This window comes from Carassius carassius, chromosome 40 (assembly GCF_963082965.1).
Source record: "Carassius carassius chromosome 40, fCarCar2.1, whole genome shotgun sequence".
NCBI lineage: Eukaryota > Metazoa > Chordata > Actinopteri > Cypriniformes > Cyprinidae > Carassius > Carassius carassius.
The window spans coordinates 18293779-18318816 of record NC_081794.1 but is presented as its reverse complement, the minus strand read 5'-3'; the positions used below and the strand labels follow the sequence as shown (position 1 = coordinate 18318816).

The following is a 25038-nucleotide window of genomic DNA, read 5'->3' as shown; positions in this document are numbered from 1 at the left end:
TGATTTCCCCCAAAAACATTAAAATGTAATAAAGACAGATTTGCAGTACACCGTTTATGCATACAGAGGCCATTTGTTTTATTTCCAAATAGATTTATATAATCTACAAATCCATTCTCTTATTGATGGCCTTGTCTAAGAAAACACAAATGAGATGCTAAAAGGGGTCTTGTAACTTGGAGTTAGAAAAGGTCTTACTCCGCTAAAAGTCAAATACATTGTGTACCTGCATTATCTGTGCCAAGTAGAACTGAAACATTGAATCTGAGTGTTATACTGAGCACCAAGGGGTGTTTACATGTTTAGAGAGCCTGTAGGCACAAAAAGGTGAAAAGGTCATAGGAAGCCACCCGGTGTATAATGCAACATTCCTCTTGTCAAACTATACAGACTAGAACAACACTGATTTAAATGAGCTTCATTGTATTGCAACATCTTTTGACAAAGGACACAATCATGCCAACATCATGAAGAGCCTTTTAATTAAAAGATTGATTCAAATCGGATTAAACCCACAAACATGTTTCAGAAAAATAAAATGTATTTATTGGTCATAACGTCACAGGACAGATTGTTTTCTAAATACATAAACATGTCAGTCTTTACAAATATTTTTTTTTACTCTTTCAAAAGAGGAATGAATCAGTATAGTGCAAAAAAAAAAAGATATCAACCTGATGACAAAAAAAAAAAAAAACACCTTACAACCTCTTGCTTTGGACATATACCCTGTTAATGCATTTTGCACCACGAATTCAGTAGCTGTAATGCAGCAAAATTATTTATTTTGCGCTATATATAAAACACGCATGCATACACTAGCACATATTTAATGCTTTGTCTAAGAAAGCAGAATAAGTTAAATAGTTCTCCACAGCACAATGATGAAACATCAGTTCGTTTGCCACAAGGGCAGGTAATCATCAAACAGCAGTGGAAGAGTCTGAGGCAGGCGAAGCACTCGGGGATGAGCTGTTTGAGGTCTCTGCGCTTTGACCAGAAGAGCAAAGAGTCGCACGCTTAATTACCGGCGCCGTTCCTTCCTTCTCGCGCTTCTTCTGTTTCATTCTGCGATTCTGAAACCAAATTTTAACCTGCGTTTCGTTCAATTCGAGGGTGGCGGCCACTTCTACTCTGCGTGCTCTGGTCAGGTACTTGCTGAAGTGGAACTCCTTCTCAAGTTCGGTGAGCTGCTTGGTGGTGAAATTGGTGCGTATTATATTCTGCTGGCCGTGGATCCCATATTCGTCGACTTTAACTGAAAGAGACGAACCAAAAACGACAAATTAGAAACCACACACTACTTACATTAAGCTTACAGTAGCCACTGTAATTAGCCTCAACTAACCTGTTTTAGGGGGGTTTCTCTTGACTTTCATCCAGTCAAACGTTGGCGCTTGTTTGATGTTCGTCTTGGAGTCGCTGTCACTGTCAGGGGAGATGTGGTACTTGCTGAACGAACCATTGCCGTGTGGTGGTTCATGTTCTCCATAGGGATAGGACTGATAGTGGCTTGCAGAGACCGAGCCAGGCCTGCAGTTAGAGTCACTGTATGTTCCAATGTTGGCTCCCATGTTCACGACAGAAAAAGCAGGGGACTGAAGACGCATGTGGTCATCTGCTTGAGTGAAAATGTGTTGATGTCCATAGTCCGAGTGAGAAGGTCGGGTTTGCTTGCCAAAATTGGTTTGTCCAGTTTTCCCCATATCCACGTTGATGTGGTATTGCTGCGAATGAAGTTGTGCATAAGCTGTACCGTGAGTTTCGTGCGTTGCCGGTGTAAAAGTGTTCCCTCCGACTGGCCGTCCCTCGGGAATGTAACTATTTGTACTACTTGTACAAGGACTTGGCAAGTATTCCTGTTCCATAGGAAAACACCCAACCTTCGAACTATAAGTGTTAGCATCACGGTTATAAATCGTATAATCTAAGTAGGAATTCATTGTTGACTGACCAGGCAAAATTGATTAAGCAGGGTCAATATAGGCTGATGTGTGGTCCCAGTGCCCCTACAACCTCTAAGCAGTATGTCAAACCACACAAAGTTCTATCCGAGCTCATATCAGTTTAGTGACAGATCATGTGACTAATTTTGCACCAATAGTGGGCGACCTGCGGTAGCACTCTGGGCGTTGCAGGTGTCCATCAAACGATTCGTATTTACATGACAAACACATCAATCGAATCCAGCCATCAGTCTGATAAACTCGCAATGTAGGTCTAATGTGAATTAAAGCAAGCACTGCAGTTCTATAGCAAAGGACAACTGGAGTTGTAAGCTATAAATAAACAGGCCCTAAAAATTCATCATACACAATAACTTTCACCATTAACTTAAAATAGACTGGTCGGTTTTTTACGTATTTTTTTAATAGAGAGTTTATTGTGCTATTTTACCAAATCTAAGTTCCTAATTTAACTTGAATTAAAGAACCCCCATACATCAATGGCCTACTGAGACTGGTGATAGCTTATCTCTCTCTCGAGATATAGTGGGCCACCCTGCTTTTTAAGATAGGGTAGTGCTTAGATATAATATTGCATTAAAATAGGCTAAGTTTGTTGGACGCTAAAATATTTTGCTCCTACACAGAGGGAGTTTAGAAAACGTGTTTTGATCCCTAGCCTAATTCGACTTTTTAGATCAATCTAAAACCATATATTTTTTTAATACAGGTGACACAGGCTACTCCATTCGATAACCTACAGAAAATGATTAATAAGAATTGTAAGTTGTCAGAGATAAACTGATTCGATCATTTCAAATTAACATCGCGAGGAGCAATAGCTAAATAAATGCGCTACAACACGCAAAATGTCCAATTCATGGGACTATGTTCACACAATAATTTGACTGATTTATTAAAAGTAACGTTATTAAATCAATCAAGTAGCTACATTACTATAATGCTTATTTACCATTAAACATTCGTTTTGGAAATATTACATAAAAGTGGCATTTATTCATTTAAAAAGGGGTACTTTATTATTGGCTACGCTCTGGGAACAGAATAGTTTTATGTAAAGAGACAGAGAATGCCATTAATGTATAGCCAACTGGATTGACATACCCAGATATAGCCTGCTTCTCTTGTCATGCGTTTCACCTGAGGCACCATAGATAAATACATCTATTGAAGCTTCACTCAGGACGGTGGTGGTGGGTTGTTGATCAGAGATGGTCCAGCTAAGAGAGAAATTATTTTCAGCCAACAGTCTTTTGTCTCATTTTCTTCTCAGTAGCCAAGTTTGATTAAACTGGCAATTTCCACAGGTCTCCGCCTGCACAGATATGCTGAAGTGGAACTTCTCAAGCTCTAGCTGGTGACTTGTATAAAGCAGTAGGCTACGTGCTCTTTCTGAGGCAGTGAATCCCAGCGGGGATTTCTTGTCGCTCCTGCGCTGTTGAAGAGCATATGAAGTTTCTACATTAGCATAAAATTGGCATCAACAATAGCCTATTTGAATGAATAGGCCTATTTTATTATTCGATTACATATTTTACACATTGATATGATTTTAGCTAACATTTCTTATGCCAGAATTATATTTTGTATCGTTATTTGGTAGTTGGAAGTTGATGGTAGCCTATATAATTTAATTTGGATTTCTTAACTGTTACTCACCATGAAGCCGCGCTCCTCTTCGTGGCGTTTGCTTTAATTCTGTCATCCAAGAAAATGGGCTGTTAACACAGTAACAGTAAACTTGTTGATTCTTTCAGTTATCTCCAGTAGTTTGCAGGAAGAAACACTGTACTGTCTTGATTGAGGATGGTGTACATGTTTCTCGTCCCCTTTTTCCTCGTTCTGTAGGCTAATCCATTTCACTGTACAAGTAGGTCTTTTGCGGTCGCTGACCCAATATGTTTGGGATGACGAATTTTATCATTATGTTCAAATGCATAACGACTTTGTTACAAATAATTCCGCGACGTTGTGAGACACATTCTTCATGTTGTTCGTTATCTGCATTTTCTGGACGGCTTTCATCAGTTATGTCGGTCTTTCTGGGGGTTTAGCAAAACTCTGGCCTCTTGTGTCATGTGACAGTATGGTTCCGGAGGCCCGCTGGAAGATGACCTGCAGGGTCAGAGCAACACGGTGCGAGTCAGAGAACATGAATCCATCATCGCAACTAAAAAGAAAAAATATATGAATAGTGTCTCTTTTGAGTACACACTGCCAAGAATCCAGAATATTTTACTATGCTACTGACAAGAGAGGTTTTCTTCTTCATAAGAAGATATAAGCTGCATAATATTATTTATAAATAGGCTAGCCAGTGTTATGCAGTGTGAACAAATCACAAACGCAAAAGAAGCTAAATGCAATATAAAAATGTATTTTAAACAATTTTAGCTGATATTCGGTCATGGAAATACGACAAAACATAGATACATAGACAAACAAATTGCATTAAAATATAAAACTATTCATTAGAAAAAAATACAATGTCATTTAAATATCGAGAACACATTTTCCTTTAAATTTTTATTTTATTTTAAGTAGGTTACACCAAGGTAAAACAAATAGAATCCAGGGTCTCGATAGTTCTAAATATTTATTGTATCAAAATTGAAAGAGCCATGTATACTTCTTATCCTCGATTTATTTATACAGTTTCTTTTTTCTTCTTCTTTTTTTCTATCAAGAAAAGGAAGACTTCATTCGTCCAGAAAAAAACTACGTTTGGATAAAAAAAAAAGTTAATCACGATTCAGGGCAAAATAATAATGCTCTTGAATTTTTTCCCCGAATGTAGGCTACAGCCAGATCCCCAATTAAAATTGTTTAAACAATATAAACTGATATTTACGTGAATTGTTATGGAAAATAATAGCTAAAGCATTTAAAATAAGATAATGGTGGGTATTTGAAATTACAAACTGCATTTCACTGTATTTTTTATTGTAACTGGGATGATAAAAACTAAATTAAATAAGAAAGAGACTAGTTGGAAAAAACAATGGGAAGGGGAGTGTGCAGTGGTACAGAAAGACGCACAAAGCCCAGTGAACTCGTCTTGAACCTTTGCCAAAGTACTAGGGCGATTAATCACCCAGACAGATCCTCTGCCATTCACAAACTGTGAGCTTATTCTTCAGCAGCTTGATTCCGTGGAGAGCTGGAATCAAGTCACAAATCAGAGGGACATTTACTAATAAATATAATTTATGTAAGTGCACAGGCTAATTCACTCTAATCAACAATCTTTTAAAAATAATGATGAATAAACAATAATAATAAAATGCTAATAACAGCCACTAATCATTGTATATTTTAGCTCTACTCCAAAGTCCTAATGTGTCATTCAGTATGTTATGACTTTTTTTATATGTAGAATATAAATCTAAATATTTACCTCTCCATGATATGACGATAAAAGCGCAAAATAAGCTTACCTATAAGTGATACAAGCCAAAAGGTCGAGTGAAAAACTACAGAAAATATCGGTATAATGTGACCCAATGCTAATCAGTCACACTTTAGAAAAAAAAATAATTAAAAAAATACACGTCATAACGAAACAAAAAAAAAGCGATATTAGCCAATAAATATTCTTTTTAAACCAACAATATCAGACTGCTGAAAGGAAAACGTCCTCTTCTGGTGTCTTGAATGTAAAAGCTGATGGAGGCAAAGAAGGATGTCTCTTGGAGTTAGCAATCGATATAAATTGAACTGCGAAACAATCAAAAATTAAGCAAGATCAGGATGTTGCTCTGAAGCGGTATTGACTTGTTACAAACGATCAAGAGCGTTTACCACAAACCAAGAATGAAACATGTGTGCTTTTTTCAATTAAATAGCTTGATAATGTTTTGTGTAAATTGGAAGTTGAAGCATAGCCATATCATACAGATGTTGGTAGGCTATATGATTTCTATATTAGGCCTAAAACATAAGCTCATAGAATTATATACACACGAGAAAGAGAGAGAGTTATGATAACTGAAATATCTTCTCTGCAGAAAGATCATGAGTCCTGAAACTGGTTAGAAGGTAGGCTACTCTTGCAACCAAATTCACAAGAACCATAAAATGTTTTAGGTGCTTTAATATGTCTTTACTATAAAACTGTTGTAAACGCTTGTAAAGGGGAAGGGGACATCTGTTTCGAATTATTCGTGCATGATATTGTAATTAGTGATGTTGAAGATGAGAGAGTGCCGCTGTCTTGGGACGGTCCTGCGATCAATTCCCCGAAGGTCCAGGAGCCTTTGATCTCTCAAGTTGATCTCTAGTGTTCCATTTCTTTGCTCATGTCACTGTAGCAGGGTTCGTCATAGACGGCCTAAACTGGGAATAGTCACCACCAGACGAACACATCTAGCCCTTAACAATTCAACCTTTATCATTTTACCATATTACAAGTCCTTGACGCAGTGATGTACTGCCTACAACAATATAATTTAATGTAACGACCATTTTATTGTATTAATCATCTAACTTATTTATATGGGCGTAATCTGTTGTTGTACAGCTTTATAAAATATATAAGAGCATACACAAAAACCTGCGGGGGGGGGGGGTTACATACCGTGTCTACATAAGAATAAACGTAGCCTATAGAGGCTAAAAATAAAAATATGTCACATAAAACAATTTATTCTGTAACATTTTTCGCAGTGAAAAAGGGGCACGAGGTCTGTATATTTGTAACCTTAGTTGTAATAAAATGCTGAATAATGTAGTGTTTTATACAATAATAACTGATTAATTTTTAATCACAATGGAGCAGTGAAAAAATAATACACATCTTAATTTTGGCCTTTACATGTTTTCTTCGAGTCAGAAGACAGCACCGTTCCCAGCAACTAGCAACAATAAGTATCCACAAGCTTTAATTCTAAAGATAAGCTTACTCACAATGTGTGGTGCTTGTGCGGTTGCTCCTACATTCTCCCTCTGAGGATAGCTTCTTGCGAAGGAAAAGCCCCAAAATTTCTCCCAAACTCAAACAAGTTAGCTCGGCGAAAAGCCAGTCTTGACGAATCGGCTGCGTTGCTTTTCTGCTCTGCAGCCTCTTCATTAATTATTTAATGAATCACGTGATATGGCAAATAAGGGATGCGGAACCAGTATCTTTCCACTTATTTCATCCAACTCTTTAGAATTCGTCGTAATTTAACTCTACTTTTTGTATCAACGAAAGAGTGAAAAAGAATGATATTTAATTCAAGCAAGTATATCCAGCTAAAACAGACCGATTATTTTATGCATTATGTAATCTAAAAATAAAGGTAGCCTAAATTCAGTTGACATCTGACAGTATTTCCTGATGTGAAAATTACCTGTTTCTTGTCATGTTCCTTCTGATTGTCTGCAGGCTGTCCGTCTGATGAATGACACGTGGAAAATGAGTACTCAAAGGGACACGACTTATTTAGATTCACTTGTTGCTAGAAGAATAAAAGAAAGTAAAATCAGCATATAAAACATTAAATAACACTGCAAAACACAAACGACAGAAACCACGTTCTCAATTTTTTTTTATTATTCTTGAGTTGTTTGGCTATATAATTTTTCATAAATGTTACTGAGCCTGTGCGTTATGATGGAATCAGCATTTTTATTGTCTGTCTCTGAAAACATGGAAAAATACAATTTAGATGGTTTTAGATTGCGAAAAAGAAACAAAACAAAATGGTGAATGAAACTTTTACGTGAATGATAAATTGGAGTAGCCTAAATTTTGAATGTTGTCGATGGACAGCATTTGTCACTGTATGACATGATGTAGCGCCATCAGGTGTCTAATTTTCAAGACCTTCAAATGTTTTTTTTTTTTTCCAAAGCATGTCTCCAATAATGAGACAGCCAGATAGATAGATAGATAGATAGATAGATAGATAGATAGATAGATAGATAGATAGATAGATAGATAGATAGATAGATAGATAGATAGATAGATAGATAGATAGGGGACAAACAATTGCAAAAGTGCGTCCTTAATTCCACTATGGCGTTGGGTTTATGTCAACTACATACTCCCTAAGACACGAATTTGCGACTATCCATTCACACAAATTCGGATCTACAGGGTATATATAGATGACAGACATCATCGATATTTCTAAGTTTTGTTAAGAAAACAAACGTTACTTTTAACTGTGTATTCGTGGAAAACAACAACTGTTAGCTACTTGAGCATAGACAGTTAATTTTTTTATTTTCACCCAGTATCACCAGACATCATTGTTCATCATTTCCACTTCAGTTATTTGCTATTTACTTTCCCATATGCTTCAATATTTCGAATCCAACTTCTTTAGAGCTAGATTATTAAACTGTGCATTATTAAACTATGCCCTACAAATATGATCTATCTTCATTGTATTAATAATAGCTGTCAAAAACAAAAGCAAAGGCTATCCTGCAAATCTTATCCATTTCTTAGGATTAAATCCTTAGATTATGTAAAGAGATAAACATGCCTCACTGTTTTGCACAAACGGTGGTCCCCGTCTTGTTTCACGTTGTCTCTACATTTTTCTTTGCCTCCAGTAAACATACTTTTACATTGCAAATCCATTCTTTCGAGATTTCATTTCGTGTGTGTCTGCAGAACCAACCTTCCAACAGCTTCACTGGACACATCACACAAGTTTTGGGCGCACAACGATCGATTAAAGATGAAAAATTCAAGATAACCTTAAGCTAAATATCGTTTATCAACTTCATTAGGCATCCTGCTGCTGCACATTTCGATTAGTGCTTCCTGAACGTGGGATCGCACTACTATCGAGTACAAACATACCTCTGAAACAGACCACTAATTAAATATTCCCCCAGAATCCTTTTTTAATTCAGTTTAATTATAAATAATTTAAAAATCAATATTTTTTTAAATGGCAAAATAAGCAGCAAGGTGATTTATACATTTGTATTTATAGCGTACAATTTTTTTTCGAACAAAAATAGCATTTGAAATAGTAAAGTAGGCTACATCATAGGATAATTTTATATCTGAGATTTCAGTCAATGCTTTTAATTTAAATTTTTGTTTTGCCATTGCAACAAAAGCTGAGAATGGTGCCAGCAATCACAGAACTGACCTCAGCATGAACTCAGATTCTTTATCATGCCACGCACTGTCGCTGTATGGTTTCTTTATATATATATATATATATATATATATATATATATATATATATATATATATATATATATATATATATATATATATTCTAATAATAGCGTCGATATTTGAACATTTCCACTATTAGTATTTATACCATGCTGTTGAGTTTGTTTCTCACTAGTTCTCGTGGCTATTTAATGAATACACCCTTCCTCGTAGTTTATTGAATAGGATATTTTAACAATACTGTTAAGACTTGGATCACACACCAAACTCAAGAAACGACAACAAATATAGCCTAAACATTTTGAAATGCGCCTCTAAAAAAAGATATCAAATGTTGAAGCTTTTTCTCACGGAATTTTGGTTTAATGAAAAAAAAAAAACCCCGAGGCATCTGAATGTCCAGCTCGCAGAATGAGAAAGAACAGATCTGGGGCTCGGTGTGAGGCGGGCCCTGCTGGTGATGAGGCAACATTACATCAATCTAACTAGTAACAGAATAAGACGTTCCCAGACATTGTTTTATTTATGATTCATCCAGAATGGTATTCATAGCAAAACTTTTAAAATAATCTCTTTTTAGGTTTGCCTCGACTAATCAATTGACTTGTTCGTACAAATCTTCTAATAAAGTCTCTCCCTTCCAAAAATGTCGTACAAAAATGTCTTTAGGAGAATTAGACAGTACTGACTGTTGAGCAAAAAAAAAAAAAATTTAAGAACTGCGTAGGATCACCAGCTAGTAAGTTTGGCATGCATCCTGTGATTCTCTGGGAAGGCATGTGTGCCACTCTCGTCTCCTGACCTCGGAGTGATCCCTTCCCAATGAATAATTGATGAGAACAGCGCCCAGATTACCCCTATCAATATGCAAAACACATTATAGGGGTAAAATGGGACTTTAATAGTTATGAATCGAGGAACCGTTTCTATCACGAGCAAACTGTAGTTACATCCTTAAATCAACCCTATCTTCTTTTTTCTTTTTCTTTTTTTACAAAAATACAAACCAAATTCTCTTATCTCCAAAGTGTTACACTTATCCAGACAAGTCCAGACATACAATAGTCTAATAGGCAAACACATCAAAGTGGGTAGAACAAAAATGATCTCTAATTTTTCAGATTGCTTGATTGACAATTTACCATGGAATACCAACACCTCTCTGTCTGTATTATTTAGCCAGAGAAAATGCTATTCTTAATTATTGTACATGTGCTGTGAAGAATATTTTTAATTTTAAGGGAAACCCATTTATGCAGGTATTCATGAAAGTATAAGGACATCAAAAAAATTTGCTTCGCAAATACAAAATTCAAACGGGCCAACCTTGCACTTATTGGTTGAAACATATGCAGCATTTTTTTTTTCTGTTTTTGACCAAGTAAAATTGATCATTGAATAATAGGCTACACAAATCTAACAAGTCTGCATTGTCTGACACATATTTAAACGAAATTGTTTCTTTTTAAAGCAGTAAATTAAATGACGATCTGTAGCCAAGGAAGATACTTACTTGAGAACTACAGAGAAGACTTCTTATCGTAACACATCCAGCAGAAATAGTATGGAAATGATTGTTGACAGCCAAGTCAGCATGGGCTATTACGACTGTCCAGTTTGAGAAGACCCCGCATGCATGCTGCCCACAACCTTTAGAATCCCGCTGAAGCAGTTAAACAGTCAGTTACATTCAAGAATGTGAATTATGTAGCACATTGTCAACCCCCCTAAAACCATAAAGCTAACTTTATGGACCTCACGTGACTTTTTTAGAGCTACCAAGAGCTACGTGTTGGTGTTATGGACTGCACGTCAGAAGAAAATAGTCGGGGTAGATGATTTGTATGTTGTTTCATACAAATAATGCTGATTGTTAAAATAACCTGTTAAGATATCGTTCTGTTCATCCGCTTTGAGCACTGCGAGGTGAGTTGAGGGGTTGAGTTATTGTTGTGATGTGACACACAAGAGCTGAGTTTGAATATTGCCATATTATAACCCATACCGAGATCCAAAATTTCCTCGCAGAGCGCAGCAAAAAACTGAATGGACTGTTTTTTTATTAGTCATATGCATTAAAAAAAGACATTAACAACATGTTTATTTAAAGTGTAAAATACTGGTGGGTAAAATGAGAATAACGTTGGGATCACTAACCAAACAGGCCTACACACAAACAGAGACTTTCAGGTATGACTGAGAGAAAACTTTATTTTTCTTTTGGATCAACTTATTTTCAGTTTAGACACAAATACAAAAATTGGCAGAGATACCATCAACATGTCAATGACAAAACATTTTTCTCCAACTTTTAACACAGAACGTCCATAACTCACGTTGTGCACTACAAATAACATATTGGTCACTACTGTATAAAGACATTGTTCATAGGACATCTCACGAGCCCAAAGTAATCTTGTGCTGCAGCCTAAGAACAACAATTGTAAATGCGAAAAGATTATTTTTCTCGCAGGTATCATCTACGAGAAATCAAAAAAGCCCGGCACATAACAAGAATATAGCAATGTTGCGTGAATAATACATGACGTTTCAATACAAATTCAAGGATACAACAAGTTCTCTTTTTTTACACTATCACTTATAGGATAGTTAGGTAGTGCGAGTTGTACTGTACATAATTCTTGTAACAGATCTAGAATACGTTGCACGAATAGCTCACATGGAACATGCTTTCCTCCACGAATGTATAAATTGACACACTTGACATTCACACTCATTTTATGGCAATTGTAACTAGTTTAGCATATGTGTTAACAATATTCAAAAGCTGACAATTCTGAGTTGCACGGGGGAATCACACGTCGTCCGGTGATATCAAGAAGCTGAAAGGTGCAGCGCTGTAACAGTAGTCGAATTTTCCAAATATTGTGACGTGATTTGATCAATTTTGAAATGCGCTCCCCGCTGTAGCGAGACTCATACTTTTCAGTTTATTGTCCTTCTTCCATTTCATCCTGCGATTTTGGAACCAGATTTTAATTTGCCTCTCTGAGAGGCAGAGAGCGTGCGCTATCTCTATTCTCCTCCTGCGCGTGAGATATCTATTGAAATGGAACTCTTTCTCCAGCTCGAGCGTCTGGTAGCGAGTGTAAGCTGTTCGAGCCCGTTTCCCGTCAGGTCCAGTCATATCTGGCATAAGCAAGGGCAAAGAGATAATAAGCAAACATCACCAAGCCATCAAACGGAAATGGATTTAAATGTCCGTTACATTTTGGATGTTGGACTGCTGGCTGACTCTATACTATAGGCTACGTGCAGTTTAGGCTACCATTTCATTTTATGGCTTTACTGCTGCACAATAATTCAACATGCAGTCACCTCCCAGAGAGTGGTTATTCTCAATTTAACCTGTACTTAAAACTAATGGTCCGTCTAAGCATTACTACTTTTGTAAGACAAACATTAGTAGGCTACTAAACGAATATGAAAATCTGAAGGGTAAAATGCATTTAAATCACGCATAACCTAAACTTAGCCTACTTCATGAACTGTTATCATCAAAATAATTTAATTTTATCATGCCTAAATAAGACAAAGTAGAGATGTGCATACCATGGCTAATGTGCAGCTTCCTCATCCAAGGGAATATCTGTGGACTTTGACCGTCGATAGGTGTTGTTGTCGAGCTCGCCACAGATTCTTGCTTCTGCGTACGTGTGTTGGTGGTGGTGGTCTGTGCTCCATCCTCGGTCTCGGACGAGACATTGGTCTCGTCTGTGTCCGCAAAATGTGTGCTGTTGCTGCTGGTGAGATTGTTGCTGTTGAGTCTGTTGTTGCCGGTTGGTGTGCTCTGATCAGATGGAGGAGAGGAACCCTTCAATTCCAGAGATTCGCTGGTGGCACAAGACAGGGGATCTGGAGACGAGAGCGAGCAGCTCGACTGTCTGTACCGGGTCTCCTGACCCGGATTTTGGAAAGCGCGAGAATTATCTTCAACTGCTCCGAAATGGCCATTGTTGGGACGATTTACACTAAGGTCTATTCCATTGTAGTTGTAACCGAAAGACCCGGAATGCATGCTGGTGGAGTCCCTGTAAGAAGCGTTCATAGCGCCGTTAGTACCATAATTTAGTAACTGATAGTCAGAGCCATTTGGATAGCGCCCTGAGAACGAGTTTAGAAAATAAGAGCTCATTTGGATGTTTTAAAATGTCTTGACTTGTAGATCTTGGTCGTTAAAATCCAGCGCCGCACAATTTATGATGTAATAATGAATTATAGCAATGCACTGTACTTCGTTTTTGCCATGTATGCGGCCAAATATGGGAAAGCGTTAGGGCATCACGTGCCTTTGTTGACCAGTCGTAAATTCTCTCTGATGACTTCAAGAGGTAATTCATGCTCTATGGTTACAAATGATGACGAAATGATGATCGTTAGGTTCAACTCAATGGTGCCTCCCCATCGCGCGCAACATCCCACGTTAGCGGAGGGCGTCACCTACTGGGAGAACTGTAAAATGACCAAACACCTGCACATTTCGTGAAGCCTTTTTACTGCATACATTTGTAACACTGTGCTTTTTCTGTATATAACTAGGTAATTTACAAACAAAAAAAAACAAAAAACAAAAAAAATTAAAGCAAAGTGTGAATATTTCACGTTGTGCGTAAATTGATTAAGACTCTCAAAGCAATCTTGGGTGCTTCAGCTACTTTATGCTGTCATTCAGTGATATGAATGTGTCTTACTTAACATAGATTAGTCAACCTCGTTTTAATCGCCAAAACCCAAATGTAGATTTACAAGGGGTAAAAAAATTTTTACACGGGGACAAAAAAGATAGGTTACAATTGGCGAGATTCTTATATCAAACTGGCCCGTTTTACCAGCACAGCTAGCTCCACAGAGCAGTGAAGAGATGGAAATTAAAATATATATTTTTTATATTATAGGCTATAGCAGATGTCTATCAGATAAAATATGTTATGTCTTGAAGAGTGCCTTACACCAACACATAAGGCTGATAAAAAAATTATATGGCTCATTATATCAGATGCCCATGCACACATAAAGACAAATAAACCACATTATTTGTTAAACAATCATTTTATTGACAAAATGACATTGCTAACAAAGTATGATAACGTATTATTCTTAGTGCATTCACATACACAAAAGTAACGACCCAATAAATTAAGCATCAAAATGTCCCATTTTCCTCTTTTGAACACACAACGGACTGAAATACATCTTCAGTGTAAGACCTTTAATCCCAAAGTTTTCAACTTTGCACTTGTTTTCTTTCAAATTATAGACATTAGAATGTTCAAAAGCGAGAAAACATTTGTTTTCTTAGTTTAAATAGGCCAAAAAACGCAAAATATATAACAGTAGTAAAAGCACCTCCCATATATCTTTTACCATCTTTACAGAGGCCTGTTTTAATGAAAAAGAAAGTCTTCTCTTGAAGCTTTTTTATGTCAACATAAAACTTATTAGGTAGTTTTTGTTGTTGTTGGACAAACCAGTACTTATTAATTAAAACTACAGGCTACGCTATATACAATGTTTCTAGGGCTTCGTCACAAGCTCCTTTTTAACATTTATCCCGCCTTTTCACCATCCTCTTCTTCGCTGACCTTTACGGGGTTCAGCACTTTGTTCTCCTTTTTCCATTTCATTCTACGGTTCTGGAACCATATCTTTATCTGTCGTTCCGTCAAACACAGAGCGTGCGATATTTCAATTCTTCGTCTTCTGGTCAAATATCTGTTAAAGTGGAACTCCTTTTCCAGTTCAAGAGTCTGAAACCGAGTGTAGGTTTGACGACCCCTGCGGCCAGTGCTGCCAGGCATTCCTGTCAAAAAGTGAGAAAAAGACACAGTAGATGAACATCCAGTAGCCTATATACAAACAGGCCAACGTAAATAATAAAAGAACATTGCTACAATTGTCCCCATTATCGTTATTACGACAAATGTTATTACTACAGTAACATAATATTTGACATCTGACATTTTTTAAATTATGAAATTTATTAAATTAAAAGGGTGAAATGTTTTAAGAAATTCTATTAAAGATAATCGATAAACGTCAATAAGTGGAGTTTATTTTACTCTGATAGCCTATCTAATAAAAACGTGGAAGAGTTTACGCATCGGGTTTCTTAAAGTTGCCTATAATGTAAATTGCGCCTCTACTTCTAGGACATACAAAACAGCGAAATCGCAAACGTGTCTTACCATTACACGAGTTCATCCTCTGCATCCACGGGTAAACCGTTGTACACGGTTTGTCTTCATTGTTAAAATATCTCTCTGCACCCTGTTCAGTGCAGTCCGTCTTGCACTGGTCTTGGGTTAGGACCAGCGGGTCTTCCAGACCTCCGATAGCGCACGAGCGCTCCGCGGGTCGGTAAATGTTGGGTGTTGTGTAGTCACAAGCACTGGTGGATCCGCTTCTCCCAAAAACGCCCCCCGCTTGCTGGTAATACGAGGAGGTGTAAACCTTGTCCTGGACATTGGTAGCTCCGAACGTAGCGCTTGGATAATGTCTTAAAGGATCTGTATATCCAGAGGAATATAGCGGTATCTGACCCAAGAAAGACTCCTGTGCTCCGGGTAGAGACACGGGAAAAGTTGAGTTGACGAAATAGGAACTCATGGGGTGGCCAGTGTTATTGTCCGAGTGTTATGATTTGTTGTGTTTTATAGTCCAAGTGGTTTTTGCCATTACTTTATCTGAGATTTGGTTTTAGCCGAAGGGGGGTGGCGAGGTGCCAATCTGAGACCGCGGGGAAACGGACCAGCTGATCAGAGCCTGACCAATCCTGAGCACTTGTGACTACAGGAGAACGTGTAAGGTGGGGGCCCTCTTGTTGCACAGAATGGAATCCCCAGAGCACATCAAAACACTCAGACGCAAGTGTTTTTCACCGTTTTCAGAAAGAAAGGAAAATAATGCAACTATATAAATAAATTGTTTTTTTAATAGGAGTATGAGGTTAATAATTAATTTCCCTCCACATTTTAATTTTTTTCGCAATCGAAATATGATGCAAACCTCATTTTCAGATGCACGTCATTTTCATTTCGACTTTGTCTTCATTCAACAATGTCCATGGCTGACAATTTGTAAAATCTGTACGACATAATTGGCTCAATTAATGTGCACAAGAGAATAGAGACGAACAGACGGAGTTTTTCTCTCCAAAACGAACTTTTACTGACCTTTACCCTCTTTATGTATTAAATAATACCATACTATTCCGTTGTTGTTGAGACCTTCAGTGCATTCTCTGACTAAATAATTACATTTGGACCACTGCAACACGCTAATTTAAAGTCTTCATAACTTGCATATTATGAATAGGCCCTGAAAACCATTCTAAACAATTAAAACTATATTATATACTATATTATAGTTTACCATACCCTACTAAATGGCTTTCACGCTGTTTAAATACAGTGCTATTTTTCTCCAGAGACACATACTATTTAGTGAAATCACCATGAATACCTGCTTCAGCAATACATTGGCACAATGGACATAAAAAAGTATTTTTTCTATTTCAATAAAAACTAATACATGAATGGTAAATATGTAGAAGATAAAAACAAACTCAACATTAATTCAATATTAATACAAAGCCAACAACAACGCCATCACCGATATTTTAAACTCAGCCCGGGCCATGTTGTTTTTGTTGCCCCCTTGCTTGAAATGGACAACGTCAAAGTTATATAGCCTAACGCAATTATAAAATGGACTTTTATTTGAAAAATGTAACGTCTAGTGTCAATTAAATAGGCATACCAAATTAATAAAACCAAATAAATTAAACTTAAATATTTAAGTAGTCTATTAAGTTAAGCCTTTAGTTAAGACAAAATGAAACCTTTAAGAAAAATCTAACCATTAATCACTATTCTGTTTTGTAAATTAATAAAAATTGATTTGCTATTGAATATCGATAGGCTGCAGCTACGCAAGTAGTCTACACGATGGTTATTGTTGTGAGTTTACCCCTTGGGTCATCCTCATATACTTAACACAGCGATTCTTTTGTCGTCATAATAATAATAATAATAATAATAATAAATGTCTGATTAAGTAAATATGTATGATTTTAGTTTTTCCTTACTCTCTAAATGAATACAAAACAGCCTGTTCCTTCTTTCCGTTTTATATTGTGTATTAGTTATGTAGAAAAAGAAAGAAAGAAAGAAAGAAAGAAAGAAAGAAAGAAAGAAAGAAAGAAAGAAAGAAAGAAAGAAAGAAAAGACTGTTTGCAAGGACATCATACAGTTTCAGTGCAAGGTCAAAAAGAGCAGAGAAAAAAAAATAAGCAAGATTAGCAAAGACCATAAAAGATTACACCCAAAGCATTAAGCATTCACAGACTCGCATTTGTCGATTACTTGCTCATTGTAGACACACTCTGGCTGAACACAGTATCTAGGGATGCTATGGTCTTTGGGTTTAGTCAGATCATATGCAGAGAACGCCCAAACTCAGAATTTCTCCACAGTTACCAAATCTCGTCACTAGATGACATCACAGAGCAAGAATATGGAAAAGGTGTGCTTCTTCAGTGATACACCACCAGAACAATATCCCATTTTATTGTAATTCCACATTAAACATTATTTTGGTTATTAAGACTCGGAATGACTAAATTAGGCAATCTAAAAAAAAAATTTTTTCCAAAACTAACATCAATTGATGCTTTAGAGGCATAAACGTCCACACAAATGTTAAAAACATAAACCCATCATTGATAAACGGAAATGTCACGGGCTAAAGCAAATTTCAAGAAACATTATCTAAAAAAAACACCAAATTACTATGGGCAGAAATAACAACATCCAACTTTTCAATAAAAAATCCCTTAAAAATGCAGGACACATGTTCTGTAATACAGATTACAGAGATGAAACTCAGTAATGCTGATTTGTACACTCAAAGTTGATGTAGCTAAATCTCAAATAATCATTTGAATGCAGCGGCCATCTTGTAACTCTGTAAATAATACTCCCAGTCAAGCATATATTTTCCCGCATTATCATTGTCAACAAACAATTAGGCCTAGCATTTTTGCGTTACACATCATTGTCGATCGTTTTTTACCATCATACGACCCGTTAAATCTTCCTTCTACGTTGATGCCAATTCTTATCTACTTGACTAATCTAACTTTAATCTGTTTGTTTTGTTATACGAACGCCATGCTCAAGAAAATATTATTGTGAAAGTAAATCTGTGTCCAACGGTTTGCAACGAGACATCGCTGGAAGAAGTAGAGTAGCTACAGAAGCATATAGGTCCAGTCCTACCTTTTCCTTTCCCGTCCATCACCGCTTCACTGGGATGATCCAAAACAATCACGCAGGTTCGTCGATTAACCAGGATCTCGCGTCGTATTATGGGATGTACTGGTGAGACAGACGGAGCTAAAACTTGACAAATTAGAGAAGAATGAACTAAGGTCCTCAGTGAATTTTGACCCTTGCACTCTTAGCTGATGTGAAAATCTAAAGACGCTTCGTACTATCGTGACGCCGAGCTTTCCAACCATGTTAACGCACAACATTCGCCCAGCTCAGGAGAACCTATCTTTCCCTCTGTTTTAACAAAACGTAAAAAATGTAAAGGACAGAGGTGCTACTGACTGCGCCCTGACCAAAAGAATGCTGCATTATAGCCACTTGGGAAATCATAAAAAGTTCATGTTCACAGAGAGCTGCTCACGTGACCTCTGTCAGCCAATCCACTGGCAGAACCACACATAAAGTTCTATCACAAAGTTGTAAATTTTCATAAACAGCTGTGAGTTTATTGCTTTGCTTCAGCAGGAACTCGGTCGCCGCCATCTTTATTCGTTAAGAGAGAAAAAAGCACGACTTCACTTCATTAACAACCACAGAAATATAGGCTATTTTTTACTCAAATAAGAAGTCTATTATAGGCTAGCCTACAGGAATTTTAGATTTTCATTTTAGAGATTTTTCATAGTCAAGCTGTACAACGGATTTGCAATGTTTAATTAAACCAATTGAAATGTGTAATAGGCTATATAAAAACGAACCATTTACAGAAAAAGCGGCTCTTTTGACCAGTTTGGGGCTAAAACTGAAATAAACCAATTACCCTAATATAAAAGAGCACCATTCCCATTTTCTCAATGGTTTGCGTTGTTTTGTAAGGTGACTTTAAGAGAAGAATAGACAAATGGAACGTGAAAGCTTTTTACAGCACTAAACATGCGTGGAGGAAAGAATTGCTTCCTGTATCTACGAACAAACACTTATTTCCGACATTTATTGGGGCAATAAAACAGTATAACCCAAAAGTGACCGAGCATGGTCTGTGGGTTCTCCCCTCGAGAAGGAAATGCTCTTGAAGCTCACCAGTGAATGTTGTCAAGAAAGGCCCTAAAAGCAGCACACGAGGTATACATTCAGAATTATTTCTATTTCTTAACAGCTTAGTTAACATGTTTTATTTTAACTAAATTAAAATAGTGTAGCCTACGTCGCACTCTTTCTTCTGTTACATTTTAATTCGTTTTTATTGGGATAGTCTACAACTAAACATACATTTAATTTGTATAGAAAGCTACAGTTTTGTTTAATAGACGGCTACTCATAAATATAGCTTATATAACCCAGTGTATTATTATTATTATTAATATTATTATTATTACTATTAATAAATTTAGGCATTGTACATTTAATGTAACAAACGACGAACTGCAAAGTATTTTTTAAATTAAATTAATCTAGTTTTCATAAGCATCTCTATTTTATGTTTGAAAATGAGTGATTTCTTAGTGTTTAGCTTGCCTTAAACAAATAAGAGAAAATTAAAATCAGATGGAATAGATTTATATGAAATTGCCTGTATGGAATATAAATATAGCTTAATAAAACGACGGATTCATAAACGATTTTATATTTACTCCTATTCGTTAGCTGTATATTTTAAATAGAAAGATATTTTATAAAAAAATATATATGTAAAACATTTTTTTATATATATTATAGCTATAGCCTTTCAAGAGTATTGTCGTCATTTATAGCATTCAAATAAAATTAAACACGTAAATGAGAGTCCGCTATATTCCCACAAAAGTTTAAATGAAAGGTCTAACTGTGGTAGGCCTATAATAGGTTTGGAATTTGATTTCGCTTTTCTATTAATTTAGTATTACTTCACAACTATAAAGAGAGTTGTTCACACGAGATTGTTTTGTATTATGATCTATTCTAGATAATCTCAGAAATGTGAAAAATAAACTTTTCGTATTAGATGAAAACCTCAGAAAATGTCTGATAGAATTTGGAATGGTGCAGTTTTTGAAAATTCCATAAACAATGTGTCGTGCTAATTAGGACTGTCTGAGCCCACGCCTAGCCTAAATAAAATGCTTACTTCTGCATGGCAGGCCTCAATATCCGTTTTATTATTTTTCTTAAAAACTAAATAAAAAAATAAAAGCTTTTAAAAATGTGTGGTTTCAATATGTCTTCATGCCCTGCTTATTAAAACAAGAACGAAAAATACATACATTTTAAAGTTATAACAACATAAAAGCCCTACTTGATCCGTAGCCCTTTATCCACATCAAGTCGAGTTTCATATTTTGTGGACAAAAAGTTAAAAAGTTCCCTTTTATTTAGAACCATTTTTGTTCTGTGGGGTTCTTAGGTTGCGATATGGTTCGTGGGAAGTTAAAAAATATTAGTTATTACATTATATGACTGCAAAACACCAGTGAACCTAACTGTCAGCGTGTACAGTTCAATACAATTGTGTCTTTTACTCGTTGCCAGGGCATAGGCCTATTGTTGTTTTCATATTAAATTAATACTAATTGACATATATGCCTACATTTTACATTAAACTTTTGTTGATGTTTTGAGTGAAATCAATGTTTTGTAAAATAACATTCAGCATGCATATGCCAATTATTGTTTTTTTTTTTTTTTTTTGTCGTGCACGGTTCATTGGCTGGTTCGTTTTTGACCAAATACAAACGCAGCTCAAATATAGGATTTTGCCAAAAATACTGAAATTTAGTGTTGGCTACCTCTACAGCAAAAAGATAATTTTAATATAATAGGTCTACAATAGGCTATAATTAAATATATCGGCTTACATTTAATTTAATTAGACATATAAATTTACCTTTACTTTTAAATTAAGGGGGACCTTAAAATAGCTACTTGAGTCTTTCTTTAGAATGGAAACTTTTCTTGAATTTTCACGTGGTCATAGCTTGAAATCTTCGGTTTGAAATGATAGATATATATTAATTAAATCTTGATTTTAGGTCATAACGAGAAAAAGGAAACAGTCGCCAGAGTGATCTTTTTATTTCAACAAATTTACCTTCACGCATTTAACAGATATACAACGAATATTTCAAATCACATTATATAAGTTAATTATAGGCTACACCATATTTATAGCAAGAGTGTACACAGAGGAGAGCTTCGAGGAGATCAGTAGGCCCTTATCTTCAAATATTTAATCTCAGACAATGAATTTCTTATAAACTGAAAACAGCCAAAAGCTCTGAAAGAAAGGTACCACAATTAAGAGGCATCTGGCACTTGCTGTTCATAAACGATGAGACAGAGATTGAGACCAGACTGCTTGGGAATCCAACCAGAGTAATAAAAGCCTGTAAACTGCCTACATGAAACGAAGTGCTCATATTGAACTTTTGGCTTGGGTCAAAGGGTTTTGGTTGACGCTTTGTTGTCAATATGTACGTCGTGATACGTACATTTGAAAAGAAGTAGGGTAGATGTTCGATATTCGTTCGTTAATACCATTGCGTGCTTATGATTCTAATGATGTGCTTTAAGCATAATTCAACATGTACCATTTTACTATATTAAGTTCTAGATGCTTGAAACTTTTTACCAGACGATATGGGGAACATAGACCACCAATGTTTATTGCAATGCAATCTCCAAATGAAATACATGCGTGCAGTCGAGGCTTTTATTTCGGTTCACTTCGGTTGTAATGTGTGACAGTAATATGGGTGTTTGTGTTGTGGGAAACAAGAGACAATCCAGTGAAAAGAAAATGAACAAAGGCGAAGGGATTCTTTTCTTAGATTTTATTGTGGTTTCTTTCAGGAACCACTTCCATTTAAAGACAATAGAAAATACAATAGAACAGTGCTTCACGGAACTGCAATATCAAATATTTACACAGCATTTTTTTTTTTATATAATAACATTGTGCGTTTGAACCATCCCTCTCAGGAAAGCATAACGCATGGATACACTGACAAAATGATTGACGCAATGACCCATATATTAGGTAGTTCGGTTGAAGATCTGTAAACCTGAATAATCATTTCTGAACAGTAATTAACAATCATAAAATTGCATTTTCTTACAGTAAGAGATACAGTAATGCACTCGCTAATGCTGATTCTTCATCCCATTTTACAGGCTATAACAGAGTTACTGAAGAGAACCTATCTTCGATTGTGACTTAATAATTTGGAGAGGAAATTGACGCCATGCAGACCATAGCCTTCGCCTCATATGCCCTCTCTGCAACAGTAACTTCAAGAGTAATCTACTCACACCAGTGAAACTTTACAAAACTGATACTGATTCAGCAAACCATAATAAGCGGAAATAATCACCGTTTGGAAACAAGTCTGCAGTAAATGGAATATATGATTGGCTTTGTATTTGATAGCCTTTGGGTGTCCACAGACAAACCTCAGACTTTTATTTAAATTGCATTTGATCGATTGCAGTGGTGTTTCTTTTTTTTTTATTTAGAATTACTGGAAGTCTCCGAGTCCTCTTCTCCTGATGTGTGTTTTTCTGATACCTGGCTCCCCTCTTCCCTCTCTCTCTCGATTTGCTCTTGTTCCACTTTGCTGCAGGGAAACTTGTCTTTGTTGTGCTCTTTTTTCCACTTCATGCGCCTGTTCTGAAACCAGATCTTCACCTGCCTCTCAGTGAGGGCCAGTGCGTGAGACACCTCGATGCGGCGCTTGCGGGTCAGGTAAGGATTGAACAGGAACTCCTTCTCCAGCTCCAGAGTCTGGTAGCGGCTGTAGGTCTGCCTGCCCCTTCTCCGGCCGGTAGCTGTGGTGGGGAGGAAAAAAAGCGTTATTTCCGGTGACATAGTGTTTGATTTCTCATATATCATCTATCTGTGTAAATAAAACAAAGTTATAAAACCCTCTCAGTTTCTAGACACTGCATGCTTTAGCAATCTGGATTTTTTTAAAGGGTGCTAATTCCTCGGTAATCTATAGGTGCCATAAAGCGTTTAATTGGGGGTAATAAGCAGGCCCAGCATTGTCTAAAGCGTTTTATGTGGGACTATAACAGACTAGGTGTTTCTCTTCACTCATCTCACCTTGTGGTCTCATCCATGGAAAGAGCTGCCCCGTGCACGGTTCTGCACCTTCCAGATCATCCCTGATGCTGCTGACCTTTAAATTACAATCCCCAAACTGCGTAAAATCCGCATCTGGTGTGCTGAAGAACGACTGTCTCTGTAAACTGTCCTGACCCGTGGCATCTCCAGGGTAAGCTACCGCGCACGGGTTCTGCTGGTAAGACGCGTGGGAGAAGGATGATGTACCGTGGTGGTAGAAATCCGGGAACTGAGCCGCGTGCTGAAACGCGGATCCAGAGTTGTGACCGTACAGCACAGACGGTCTGCCTCCAATATCCTGCGCGTACCCGGAGCAGTCATAGTAGCTGGAGCGCAGAGAATCGCCTCCTTTAAATTTCGTGAAGAGGGAATTAACGAAGTAAGAACTCATTGCCTGCCAGATCGACTCCCCGAAGGAGGAACTTTGACAACTGTATAGAGATCAGGCAGTCTCTTGATGAATACTGTTAATTGAGCAAATGTAGGCCTGTTGTAACAATGAAAAAAGTGAATTAATCCAGGTGGAAATTATACGCGTAAAATGTCGTAAATATTCATGCAAACAAATGTATCCGTAGCTGCACCCACATGACTCCTTAGTGATGGTCCCCGAGCAATAAAGAGTTTTCCGTTTTTACTCTCTTTGATAGTGAGTTGCATTTCATATGGGCGTTAGTTATTGATTCCTAATGTCATTGGATGGGCGCTCGACATCTCCAAACAGACAAAGCGCGATCTTCTGATAGGAAGAGCAGGAGAGACTGAAAAAGAGAGATGAGAAAGGGGAGAGAGGGAGTTCTTGGGGAGGCGGGGTAGGACTGTTATTGGTAAACCATTTCAGTGCCAAGAGCACATATAGACTATACACACGACAAAAGAGATGTTTCCAGTGGGCCAACAAAAATAGATTCATTCAGGTCCATCGTATAATGAAATATACCATATTTGTCATAACATTCATGTTTATGGTTTGATGATTAAAATATTCACCAGGCTTTAAGTCTAATGCAGTCTACTGCAATTACTTTATAGCCTTCTTCGTTTAGAAAACGCTATCAAGTACAATACAAGTGACTGGATCATTCAAGATGGAAAGGATTTTTATCAGTTAACTCAGACAAGCCAAGAACAGACATATAAAATATAAAAGAGGGGGTCATTTTAATATTTGAAATTTTATGTAATTATTTTAAGCTTCAAGCTTTTTCCTTTACCGGTCACATGTAAAAAAATAAATAAATTGTATAGATGGATTTTTTTGCAAAACGAGTCGTGTGTGAATCTCTCTTCAGGTCAGACTAAAGATATCTATGCGCGCGGTCCTGACTGTTTGTAGAGTAACACCGCCATCGTGTGGTGAACATTGTAAGTTCATTCGAATTCATTCACGACACAGAATCTGTTTGTTTAGAACAGGACAATGCAATACTCTTAACGAATCCATGAGTACAAACACATTCAACAAATACAATTTTTTTGCTTTTAAATTTCATTTTTTTCTTGGACTATCGAAAAGTAAAAAACATTTAGAATGTAAGTTACTTATAGTGTTTT

The 25038-nt window shown here is 36.7% G+C and overlaps 4 protein-coding genes across 7 annotated transcripts; all 4 read right to left on the bottom strand.

Annotated features, from left to right (window-relative positions):
* Positions 1-53: 53 nt before the first annotated feature.
* Positions 54-3230, bottom strand: LOC132122285 (homeobox protein Hox-B1b-like). The gene is made up of 2 exons (XM_059532362.1): positions 1349-3230; positions 54-1258 (listed from the first exon to the last, which is right to left on the bottom strand). Exons 1-2 carry the CDS (start codon positions 1941-1943, stop codon positions 924-926), a joined length of 930 nt encoding a protein of 309 aa, XP_059388345.1. The 5' UTR covers positions 1944-3230; the 3' UTR covers positions 54-923.
* Positions 3231-3233: 3 nt separating this feature from the next.
* Positions 3234-18763, bottom strand: LOC132122287 (homeobox protein Hox-B6b-like). Of its 4 annotated transcripts, none has more exons than XR_009426356.1 (4): positions 18393-18763; positions 7298-7405; positions 3627-4082; positions 3234-3402 (listed from the first exon to the last, which is right to left on the bottom strand). XR_009426356.1 is itself a non-coding variant. In XM_059532366.1 (3 exons), the coding sequence occupies exons 2-3, from the start codon at positions 15718-15720 to the stop codon at positions 14661-14663; spliced, it is 675 nt and encodes a 224-aa protein (XP_059388349.1). In that variant the 5' UTR covers positions 15721-16197; positions 18393-18761; the 3' UTR covers positions 14145-14660. The 4 variants fall into 4 exon arrangements, 2 of the variants coding, with proteins under 2 accessions (XP_059388349.1, XP_059388348.1); XR_009426357.1 differs by lacking the exon at positions 18393-18763 and adding an exon at positions 10607-10800; XM_059532366.1 differs by lacking the exons at positions 3234-3402; positions 3627-4082; positions 7298-7405 and adding exons at positions 14145-14914; positions 15300-16197 and having other exon boundaries at positions 18393-18761.
* LOC132122286 (homeobox protein Hox-B5b-like) lies at positions 11285-13656 on the bottom strand. The gene is made up of 2 exons (XM_059532364.1): positions 12667-13656; positions 11285-12243 (listed from the first exon to the last, which is right to left on the bottom strand). The coding sequence occupies exons 1-2, from the start codon at positions 13247-13249 to the stop codon at positions 11996-11998; spliced, it is 831 nt and encodes a 276-aa protein (XP_059388347.1). The 5' UTR covers positions 13250-13656; the 3' UTR covers positions 11285-11995.
* Positions 18764-22177: 3414 nt separating the features above from the next.
* On the bottom strand, positions 22178-24262 carry hoxb8b (homeobox B8b). Its single transcript, XM_059532361.1, has 3 exons — positions 24073-24262; positions 23464-23971; positions 22178-23186 (listed from the first exon to the last, which is right to left on the bottom strand). Exons 2-3 carry the CDS (start codon positions 23873-23875, stop codon positions 22867-22869), a joined length of 732 nt encoding a protein of 243 aa, XP_059388344.1. The 5' UTR covers positions 23876-23971; positions 24073-24262; the 3' UTR covers positions 22178-22866.
* Between the last annotated feature and the right edge of the window lie 776 nt (positions 24263-25038).